This window comes from Sturnira hondurensis, unplaced genomic scaffold, assembly GCF_014824575.4.
Source record: "Sturnira hondurensis isolate 20B ecotype Veracruz unplaced genomic scaffold, ASM1482457v3 Scaffold0017436, whole genome shotgun sequence".
Taxonomy (NCBI): Eukaryota; Metazoa; Chordata; class Mammalia; order Chiroptera; family Phyllostomidae; genus Sturnira; species Sturnira hondurensis.
In genome coordinates, this window is record NW_028090067.1 from 8,134,946 (window position 1) to 8,147,227 (window position 12,282).

The window sequence follows — 12,282 nt, forward strand, 5'->3', positions numbered from 1 at the left end:
TGTCAGCTTGGCATCTCCATAGAGAACTCCAGGTTCTAGGGAGGACCACTTAGCCAGAAAAATTAGCTAGAACTTGGTTCACTTTGAAAAGGCATCCCTTACCTCCCTATCAGAACCATGACTGGCAGTCTTTTCTTCTGGATTTAATTTTAGAAAACTTATTCCAAGTGTTTTATGTTTCCTATAAAACTTTTAAGAAAATAAACCATAAAATTAAAACTTCAGAAGCATTTTATTTTAAGTTATAAACCCTAATTTATCAAAATGCTATCGACATCAAGAGAACTATATCTTCTAGAAATGTGGACATAGTGCAAGACTGGGAAAGTAGGCAGAGTTTGTCTTTGATACGCATCCCTCTAGTCTCTTTATTTCACATTTGCTTTTGTTTTTTGGCATGTCTGCCCCTGGAAACCCTTCAACCTTTACCTTGTCCCCTGCAGCACACCGTACTATCCCCCCAACCCCCATTTCCTCAAGCCTGTTCCACATCCTAAGATGCACTCCCAAGCACTGCTAAGGATTCATGTGCTGACCCCCCTAGGGTGGGATGCAGTTTATTGAGAGTCGGAGCCCCTGTCCAGCTCAAGCCCAAAGCAAGCAAGTGCAGCTGTGGAACTGCAACCTTCCGTGTGCCAAAGGAGGAGGCATTCTGTGGGTTTGCCGGCTATCTAGGCCCCCAAGTCAGAAGATGCCCATGCACCCATGCAGGGAGACAGAAAGCCAGTTCGGCCAAGTCGTCATCTTCTCAGATATCTGGGTGCTGATTCCATCCTGGGGAGGGGGTGGTGATAGATGTTCTCAGTCCTTCATCAAATCCTCGTAGGCAACACTGAGCATGAGTCAGTTTCGTGAATGATTAAAATCAGTTCATCGGTCATTCTGCTTACTCACGTGAACTGCAGCCTCTGTTGTTATTTTCTCCCTAATCCAAGGCTTTATTTCCTTGGCAGCCTGTCCTCAGTTTTTTTAAAGTATGAGTCTCTATTTAAATGCTCCTACTTCTTAATGACTTAAGTCTTACAAACAGTTACGCCTTTTCTTTTTTTTAAAGAAACTGATCTCATTGTGCAGGTTAATCCAGAACTGGTGGACCAGGAGAAAAGTGCGACAAGAGCACGGGCCTGAAAGGAAAATAAGTTTCCCGCAGTGGGAAAAGGACTACAACCTTCAGCCGATGAATGCCTACGGACTCTTTGATGAATACTTAGAAATGAGTATGGAAATGTTCCACTTTATCCTTTTATCCTGTTCAATATAAATGCAAATTCTTGCTCTCTAGCTACATTCAACCAAAAATGTATCAGTTATCACCTAGGGGCCATCGGTGTGTGGGGATTCTTGAGCTAAACGCAGCGCAGTGAGGGTCTTGCTGTAAGAAGCCCAGCCCATAGGGACAATGCTGAAAGCCCAAAAAGCCGACGGCCACATCAGACTTGTCAGGACGTCATGTTCTCTCTGTTGTACCAAATCACCAGGGAGCAAAAATGAGTTGGAAAATTTGATGAAACAACAAGAAAGGAGGTATGCCTTGTGGTGTAATTGATTCACTCTGCAAACATCTGTTGAACTGTGCTACATTCAGGCAGACACTATGCTTGGCACTTAGACATATGAGAAGGACCAAGGAGGAGCCCCAACTTTCAAAGAATCCATGGCCTAGTGGGGCAAAGCCAGAGATATAAAGAGTAAATGTAATAAATTGTCCTAAGATGCTGCAGTATGAATCAGTACCTGGTACAGTGGGGACAGTCATTTCCCTTGGAGAGGGAAGTGGACTACAACCCAGGGACTACATCCCAGGAAGCTTAAGACTGCTTAAGCTATGCTACCTTTTTATTTAAAAACCCAGATTTCTGGGTGATCAACCCAGGCTATTTCTTGAATCATGTAACTAAGACCATGGGGTCTGCAAACAGATTACCTGAGTTCAAGTCTCAGCCCTCTCGCTTATTAACTGTGAAAGCTTGGGCAGTTGCTTACTCTTTCTTAATTTCCTCATTTCCAAACTAGGGACAATAGGAGTAACTACTTCATATGGTCTTTGTGTGGATTAAACAGGTTAATGCCTGGAATGGGCTTAGGACAATGCCTGGCTCATGATGTGCTCTCTGTATGCATTCTCTTATTATTTATTTTCCTAATTTTATTTCCCAGGGGAGAAAGCTAATGACATCCCTTAGCATAATAATTGAGTGTGTATAGAGTTCCTTTCCTATTCTAAATTATGTTTAAGTTTTGTAACATTGGGGTGGAAGTTAAAGGCAGGGATGGGCAAGACGCATTACTTCTGAAAGCGGCGGCTCTTTGTGGGGAATCTGAAAACTAAAGGAGTAGTAGGATCGATGCTTAGATCGCATGTGTCCTGAGTAGCCACTGATTTCTTCAGTTTCAATTATAAAATGGCAGAGCAATGTAACTTGGAGAAGAAATCAATTTGGGCATTAATAATAAAGCTTAATAAAGAGAATTCATTAAGAGAAATAACCACTTTGATATCTCTTAATGGACTCTTCTCCCATAAAGGAAATGAACAAATAATGTTGGTGTATTGAGTGCTTACAAGGAAGCTTTTACGTGGCTGGCACTGGAGTGTTCCAAACCCTGCAGTGTCTTTGGGGTGAGGAGCAAGTCTCAGTGAACCCTGCTTATTTATGTTCTCGTTGCTTTGTTATATTTTAAAACATTCATTCATTGATATTATAGTGGTAAAAGTGCAGATCAATGAATCCTCACAAAATGTAACCAATCTATGTAGGAGAGGGGTTGACAAACTACTGTCCACAGGCTGAATCCAGTCCACTGCCCATTTCTGTCAATAATGTTTTATGGGTACACAGAGACACCCATTTATTTACGAATTACCTGTAGTTGCTTTTGCACCACAACAGCACAGTTGAGTAGTTTTGACAAAGACTGTATGTCCTGAAAAGCCAGACATATTTACTGTCTGGTTCTTTACAGGAAATGTTTGCCATCCTGTGAGCTAGATCAGGAAATAGAATATTCCCAGGGTTGACGAGGCATTATTGTCCCTCCCTTTATGATAACACCCTCCCTAACCACTTTCCTGACTTCTAACACCATATGTTAATTTTGCCTTCTTTTGATCTCTTTATATATGGAATTGTACATACATACTCTTTGTAGCCTTTTTTATTCAATATAATGGTTATTAAGAGTCTTCCATATTATTACAAGTAGTAGGACTGTGTTATCATTGCTGTATAGTATTCCTAGAATGAATACTTGAAGCAAAATTATGAAAGAGGTACAGTTTGTTTTTGATTACTACTCCCATCTTTCCTTTGGTCTTTTTTTTTTTTTTGCATTTCCACTCCGAGGTACTCCCAACTTTCTCCTCTGCCCCTCCCAGGACCTCCCACTAACCAATCCCTCAACTGTCCCATATCATGAAGTATACTTCTTAGCATGGCTAAAGGTTAATATGCTAGATAGAAGCATTTTAATAGGAATCAAAGCCTCTGTTGAGTTGAAGAAAGGTAACTTTCCCTGTGGGAGTGTAGGCATCAGAGTGACAATCTGCATTTGCAGATTTTCTAGGCACCTGAAAATAGGAACACACTATTCTCCATCCATTCTATTTGATAGACACGNCTTCCATATTATTACAAGTAGTAGGACTGCGTTATCATTGCTGTATAGTATTCCTGGAATGAATACTTGAAGCAAAGTTATGAAAGAGGTACAGTTTGTTTTTGATTACTACTCCCATCTTTCCTTTGGTCTTTTTTTTTTTTTTTTTTTTTTTTTTTGTTGTTTTACAATTCGTNTTTTTTTTTTTTTTTTTTTTTTTTTTTTTGCATTTCCACTCCGAGGTACTCCCAACTTTCTCCTCTGCCCCTCCCAGGACCTCCTAACCTCCCACTAACCAATCCCTCAACTGTCCCATATCATGAAGTGTACTTCTTAGCATGGCTAAAGGTTAATATGCTAGATAGAAGCATTTTAATAGGAATCAAAGCCTCTGTTGAGTTGAAGAAAGGTAACTTTCCCTGTGGGAGTGTAGGCATCAGAGTGACAATCTGCATTTGCAGATTTTCTAGGCACCTGAAAATAGGAACACACTATTCTCCATCCATTCTATTTGATAGACACGTGTGTGGGTTCTGACAGCTGTGAACCTTTTTTGTATGTGTTTTGGTTAATATATGTACAGATTTCTGAAGGAAACTTATGTAGGAGTGTGGTTACTAGGTCATAGATATGCATTTATTGATGTTCAGCAGACACTTCCAACATTTTCAAAAGTGAATTGTATCAATTTACTCTCCAACTGGCAGTAGAAGAGCTTCAGTTATTGCGCGTACTGACTGAAACTTGTGTCACCTTTTAAAAATTTTCACCATCCTGGGTGACAGGTAGTAGTGTCTCATCATGATCTGAATTTGAAATTTCCTGGCAACGAATGATGCTGAGCACCTTTTTATATGCTTCCGGTCCTTTGGATATCCTCTACTGTGAATATCCTCTTTTTCTTAGTGATTTATAGAATTTATTGACCTACTCTGGATAGGAGTCCTTTGTCAGATGCTGTAAATCAAATATCCTTTCCCAGTTGGTGGCTTGACTTCTCTCCTGATGGTATATTTAAGTGGATAGAAATTTCAACTTTATGCTGCTTGAAAAGGAAATGAAAACAGGATGTTGGAGAGATATATCCAGTTTCCACATTTAGTGCATCACCGTTCACGTAGGTGAGATAGGGAAACAACCTAAGTATCCAGCGATGGATGAATGGATAAAGAAGTAATATCTTCAATGGAATACTATTCAGCCATGTAAAAGGAAGGCATCCTGCCATTGGCAACAACATGGATACTCCTTGAACATATTATGCTAAGTGAGATAAGTCAGAGTAAGGCAAGTTCTGTATGATATCACTTATATGCCAGTTTTCCACTATCATTTCTTGTCCATGATCCATCCAGGATTCAACGTTGCGTTTAGATGCTGTAATCTCCTTAGGTTACTCCAGTCTAAGACTTTCTTCAGTCTTTGTCTTGATGTGATCATGATCTTGACATTAGAAGATTGCTTGTCAGTAGGTCTGTAGAAGTGTGGGGGTGACTTTCCTCAAAAGTCCCCCTGTGTGCCATGGATGAAAGTAAACATAACTGAGACATGATGTGATCTGCTTGGGGAGGAGAGGTGGCCATTTCCCCAGAGGAAAAAGGCCTTGAGCAGTGGCCACTTTCTCAGGGGAAAAAGGCCACCAGCGGCCAGTTTCTCTGAGGGGAAAAAGGCCTCGAGCTCCTTCCTCCAGGGCCTTTTATTGGGTTGTAATAAAAGGAATACAGGGCAGCAAGGATCAAACAGATAACATTTCAAAGAAATCTGAGGGCTTAGTCTGAGTTAGAGTCTGTCAGGAACAGAATTTTAGAGTTTCCTGCTCAGAAACTTTGCATATGAATGAAAGCACTCTTAGCAGAGCAGGTTTCACAGGTTTTTCAGGAAGTCTTAGTGATGCCAGATTTTCCCCCAGGACACACACTAGCAAGGCAAGGAGCTGCACCCCTCCCCATCAGGTATTCAGACTTAAAGGGATTAGAGGCAGGAAGCGCTTCTCCCAGAGGACATGGGGACTTGGGCTATGTCAAAGCCGGGGGGCGAGAGTCCATTGCTCTTTGTTGCAGCCCCCCGAGTCCTTCCATGAAGGCCTCCCAAGTGGTCATGTCTGGACTAGGTTGCCCCTCCTCTGAGGGGTCCTTCCTGTCCAGCCAAGCTTTGGAGGCAAGGAAGAAACTGAGGCAGCATTTGCTACAGGAGACAAGCCTTGTCTCCGGCTCGAATTCCAGAGGTAGTCGCTCACTCATCCTTAAGCCACAGAGGGTAGAGAGTTACAATTCCTAAAACCAGGCAGAGCGGTCCACAACATAGGAGGTCCTTCAATTTGAGATTGTATGATCTAGTCTCATGATTAGGTTGAGGATATGCATTTTTGGCAAGAGCACCACAGAAATGATGCTGTCTCCTCTTTGACATATCATATCAGGGGTATGTAATGTATGTCTCATCACTGGTGATACTAACTTTGATCGCTTGGTTGAAGTGATATCTACCAGGTTTCTCCATTGTGAAGATACTAATTTAAATTCCTTTGTAATTAATAAGTATCATGTGGGGAAATACTTTAATATTATATACAAATACGCTTCTCTCTAATTTCAACATACTATAATGGTTCTTGCCTTCAGCGGTCATTACAATGATACTTGATCAGTGGTGATTTTCTATTCTCATTATTCCTTCTACATTTATTAATTAAAATTCTACCATAAGATAAGATTGAGGGGGGAGGGGAGGTGGGGGAGGGAAAGTGGTGGCAGGAAAATGGAGACAACTGTACTTGAACAACAACAAAATTCTACCATAATGGGAAAGAAAGGCCATTTCTCACCGATGAAGTCATGTGTTTGATTTTTTATTTAGATCAGTATGTATTTGTATCAGTGAGGATATAGATACTTAGTCTTCAGGTTATAATTGAATACCATCGTTTTGTTGCACACATTGTTCCGGCTTTGGTCATTAGGCACTCCTTCAGGTTTGTCCTGTGCCCTAATTGCTGTGTTCCATCCTCTTTCAAGTACTTCCTAACTTTGTGATATCACAAGCTATTCCAGGATCAGGCCACATTTCCCCTACCTCCCTCTGGAATTAAACATCTCTCCAAGAATCCCTGGTCCCTTTATTAGAGAATGGTATTTAGAAACCAAGAGCTGGACCCTGGGTATGATCGTGGCCTCTAGATGCCCCTGCTCCAGGGCCAGGAGTGCCTTTTCTATCAGTGTCTGCCCACCTTTCCATCCCCTTTGCTTCGGTATGGGGGAAAACGTGGACTACCACGGTGAGACGTTCACGTCGTTATCCTTTTGAAGACAGTCACGGGGCACCCATATACCTTTGTCTCTTTTACTCCAGTTCTTCAGTTCGGATTCACCACTATCTTTGTGGCAGCTTTCCCCCTAGCACCACTGCTGGCCTTACTGAATAACATCATTGAAATTCGACTTGACGCCTACAAGTTTGTCACACAATGGAGGCGACCTTTAGCTTCAAGGGCCAAAGACATAGGTAAGTTAAGTCTTTGGGGGTATGTGTTTTAAAAGATATTAACTTTTTGGTAGATAAAATAAAAATGACCCCCAACTTGAGATTTTTCTTATAGTTTCCATGTGAGACGGCTCAACCAACTCTTGCGAAAGAATAAATGTGTTAGCTTCAAGTGATTTCAGATAAGAAGTAAAACTGCCTAGTTGGAGATTTATAATTTCCAGTGTTAGAGAATGTGTACTTAAATAGATTCTTAAGTTAGTTATTTCTATCTTAAGGGTTTAGAATCCAAAATTTTGATTATCCCTTATTTACTTGGAGATATTTCATAGCTTAACTTTGTTTTGCTCTTTCCTAAATGTTTTCCTGAGTCACATGAAGCATGATCCAGTTTTTCCAAAGGCAGAAATGGCCTTTGGTCTTTGGCGAAAGATGCTGAGTTGAGTCAGGTGCAGCCTCTTGAGAGCTGCCTGAGATCAGAGGCTATATTTCATTCATTTCTGCATCCAGTTCTTCGTACAGGGCATACAGGTGTTCAGCCAGTGTGTGGGGAAGAGGACGGAGTGTGGATGTTCTGGGCTCAAAATGGTCTTTTAAACATTCTATGACATAAACATACACAGTGAGCACCAACCCTGGGTCAGTGCACAGGAAGCTGGCCCACAAAGATGAACCAGAGGGACCCCTCTCTCTACCCGCAGGGAACTGGTAGCAACGAGACATTGCATGTGCCAGTCTTACTGAGCAGGTTTGGGTACCTTTTCATTGGCCAGAATTCTCTGCTTATGTCTGATCTTGATTGAGTTTTTAAGTCATGAGTGCTGGCTCTTTCACACATACTCCTTCAATGCCAAGGTGTTTGCAAGTGTCAACTCTTGGGAAGATGAAAGGACTCTTGGAAAGAACTCTTGAAATTAGTTACCCCAGTTAATGCCATGCTTATTACCTCTGCCATGTGTCTGGAATTAATACACCACTTCTCTTTGAATAGGAATTTGGTATGGAATTCTTGAAGGCATTGGAATTCTCTCTGTTATTACAAATGCATTTGTTATCGCGATAACGTCCGACTTTATCCCTCGCTTGGTGTACGCTTATAAGTATGGACCTTGTGCAGGCCAAGGAGAAGCTGGGCAGAAGTAAGTTTGCTGTGAATCCATCATGGAATTGCCTGGTCACTGTGTGGTGTTAGACCCTCAGACGGAAGCCTCTGCATCGGAATGCATGGGACCCAGAACCAGGACAGGAGAGCCAGTGGTGGGGAGGTGGAATTACGATATAGCATGTTCAGCCAAAGTGAACACATCCTGATCAGCTGAGGGGGTGGGAGTCAGACAGGTTTTAAATGAAATCCAACGAGAGGGTGACAGTTGATCATTTCCCCCATCCCCTAACCACTATGAATTCATAAGCGGGTGGTGTGGTCGTGTGTGCAGCAGAGCAGCGGTACATGGTGTCGTGTACAGTTATGCCATCTTTATGAGTTTGTCAGAAGAGTTACAATCTGATTCTCCTTGCATCTTTGTATGTAGACTCTGCCAATTCTACAATGGGAAATATGTAACCATGTGCTGAGCACCCACAAGGTACTCGATACATATTTGAGAAATAAGCATCTGAATGACTGTTTCCTGGCTATTGACCTGAGTGGTGTCTATATTGCTGCAGGCAAATTGGGTGAACTCCCTGGGAGCTCAGTTCTGTGGCACCACCTCAGTGATTCCCAGAGCTCTGTGTTTTTAGTCAGATAAAGCCTTGGCAACATTATAACATATCCCACGGTTTTCATTGCTATGTCCTTGGAAAAAAGACAAGAAACCTTAACTGTCACGGAAGAAAAGTCCCTATCTTGGTAATGTCAAAATAATCTAATACAGTTTATGGCATTTACCATGTTTACTGGTCCAAGTGGGGTGTGTGTTGGAACCACAAGGCCTTTTCAATGCCCCAGAAATCATCCCACATGGGCTGCTACCAACTTATACAAGCAGCTCTGCCTTCTGGTTCACCAGTCTGAGCCAAATTGAGTTCCTCTCTATAGCCATTGTAGTTCGAGGAGCCCCAAGGAGTCAAATGACACTGAATTAATGTACACTTGGCCTAGGTCCAAGTTCATTAATCCTATGTAAATGTTCTAGGGCACAGATGATCGAATGCAAAAAGGCTCATAGTCCAGCTATTTGAAGAGGGTTTTATAAAGTTCTTTACAACAATAACCATGCAGCCACTAAACACTAATTATCTAGCAGCTTTCAGTGAGTATACCGTCCCACTTTATGACAGATTTAAAGACTTATATTGTATTAGCCACACATTTTTTTCCAGTTGTTACTGTTGTCAACGTTCTCTGCTTGACTTAGCCTTAAAAAACTTAACTTTGTTCAAGCCATCTTCACATATGTCATGCATTATTACCCTTACTTTGAACCGCAGAGATTAAGGGAAGTGAATCCATAATCACAAGGCAGTGTGACTGTGGGGTAACCCCGTGAATATCCTAAGCCTAAACTCCTGTTCTCGTGGAGAGAACTCATGCAGTTCTCTCCAACCTAAACCACGCAGCCCCCAGGGCACTTGCCAAGTAAGTGCTTCCGAAGGTCATCTAACATATAACCTGAGGGTTAAATCGCAATGGTAATTGTAGCTCTTTCTCTGCTCCAAATATGGTGAAACCTGTCTTGTTTGGGAGAGAACCAAAAAGTAATGTGGGAATATTATGCACAGCTGCTAGTAAATCAAAACTTTAGAATTTTAACAGCCCGTTAGATTTCAGACAATGTTCATGGTGCTTAAAAAATGTTATCCAGTAACTTTCTTATTTCAGTTTGATTGGGCTCTCCAGGCTTTTTTGATAACCTTTCTCTTTGACTTAAGAGTCTTCTGCCACTTTTAAGATTTAAATATCTACCTTTAATCTTCTAATTCTAAAGGAGTTCATCACCACTAAATCTGTATCACAGGAAATGTGAATGGGATCTCTTTAAGAATAAAAGATCCAAAATACGAATGAGAAAGTATATGAAAGAAGGCCATGTTCACTGACAAGAACACAAACATGAAGGGGGTGGGTACAGTAGTGATGGTAGAAAGTGTTTGAACTTAAGTGACTTTCAACTTAAAACCACTGTAAACATAGCTTGGTGTATATGAGACACATTGTAAACACAAACCATAAATCTCAAAGAGATATTCAAGAAATATAGAAGGGAATCCAAACATAACTCCATAGAGAGTCATTAATGAGAACAAAAGAAGTAGAAAAAATAAAACTGCAATGACTACATACCTATCAATAATTGCTTTAAATCTAAAATGCTCCAATCAAGACAAAGGGCAACTGGATGGCTTTAAAAAATGCGACCTGTACATATACTGTCTATAAGAGACCCACTTCAGATTGAAAGACACACACAAAGTAAAAGTAAAGAGATAGAAAAGGAATTTCCTGCAAATGGAAACAAAAAAACTGGAGTAGCAACACTTATATCAAATAAAAATAGACTTGAGCACAAAGGCTGTAACAAAACAAAGGACATTTCATGGTCATAAAGGGCTCAGTCCAACAAGAGGATGTTGGACCAAACATTTACGCACCCAACACAGGAGCACCTAAATGTATAAGCAAACACTGGCAGACATAAAGGGAGAAGTTTTCAGTAATACAATAATAGTAGGGATTTTAACACCCATTGACATCAATGGATACATTACCCAGACAGAAAATTAAAAAAAGGAAACAGTTATTTTAAATAATAAATTAAGCCAGATGGACTTAATTGATATTTTTGGGTATTTCACCCAAAAGCAACAGAATACACAATTTTAAGTACACATGGAACATTTCCCATATAGACCACATGTTGGGCCACAAAACAAGCCCTAATAAACTTAAGAATACTGAAATCATGATCTTCACCAATTGTAATAGTGGGAAACTATAAATCAATTATAAGAAGAAAACTGAAAAACATGAACACATGGAGGCCAAATAGTATGCTACTAGACAATGAATGGGTTGACAGTGAGAGCAACAAAGAAATAAAAAATAAATCAAGATAAATGAAAATGAAAAAACAACCCCAAATCTATGGGACACAGCCAAAGTAGTTTTAAGATGGAAATTCATAGCATACGGACCTACCTCAAGAAACAAGAAAACTATTGAATGAAAAATGTAATTGTATACCTGGAAAAAGGAACTGGAAAAAGAACAAAGCCCAAAGTGATGCGATAGGAGGAAATAATAAAGATCAGAGCAGAAATAATTGAAATAAAGTCTAAAAAAGCAATAGAATACATCAGTGAAATCAAGAGTTGGTTCTTCGAAAGGATAAAGTCGATAAACCTTTAGCCAGACTCATGAAGGGGGAAAAAAAAGAGAAAGGACCCAAATGAAATAAAAAATAAAAGACAAGCAACAACATATGGGACCCAAGTGCTCTCAGAACTTTGTGCATGTCGTCATTTTGGTTCGGTGGTTAGCAACTTGGGATAATCCCATGGGTAATGTTAATAAGGAGAATATGAAGACCATGCCTTACTCAATCTACCAATAATTACTAATGACCTCCTACTAGGTCCAAAAAAATAAATAAAATCAATAATAGCCACTCGCATTTATTAAAATCTTGCTGTAAGCTAAGCGCTATGTCACTTACTTTGTATATATCATTTAGTCCCCACAATGACCTTATGAGGTGGGGACTTTTGTCACTTAAAGAAGTTACACAATTTTCCAAGATTATATGTCTAAAAAACAGCAGAGCCACAGTTTCACCCCAAAACCCAAATATTTAGTATTATACTGACCCCAGATAAAGAATGAAAGCCATGCCCTCAAGAACCTTACCATCTCTGGCAGTCTAGGCCATAGTTTTAATTCCTGGTCCATTTTCAAGACCTTGATAGAATCTCTGGTACTTCAGTTTTCCTCCAGTCAAGTCAATTAAATCACCATTACTAGATTCCTACACTGCACAAGACTGTCCTAGCTCCAAGAATACAAAAATATCCAGGACACCTGTTTTGCATCGAAAAATTGTAGTGCCAAGGGGAAGACATACATGCATGCTGCCAGCCCTAGTACAAGCTGTATGCCAACTGTGAAGTGTAGGAGCACCATCGGGAGAAGGGAATGAGTCTTCTGACAGGAGCAATGAGGACATCTTCCCAGAAGGTGCAGCATTTCAGTTGGCAATTGAAGGA

General features: G+C 40.5%; 1 protein-coding gene across 5 annotated transcripts in view; it reads left to right on the forward strand.

Annotated features, from left to right (window-relative positions):
- ANO4 (anoctamin 4) overlaps positions 1-12,282 on the forward strand; it is a 347,220-nt gene that overhangs the window by 318,120 nt on the left and 16,818 nt on the right. For all 5 annotated transcript variants that reach the window (XM_037068229.1, XM_037068233.1, XM_037068231.1 and 2 more), the window contains 3 exons: positions 1,075-1,217; positions 6,946-7,098; positions 8,069-8,216. In XM_037068229.1, the coding sequence (XP_036924124.1) occupies positions 1,075-1,217; positions 6,946-7,098; positions 8,069-8,216 (444 nt within the window). The remainder of the gene's footprint in view (positions 1-1,074; positions 1,218-6,945; positions 7,099-8,068; positions 8,217-12,282) is intronic.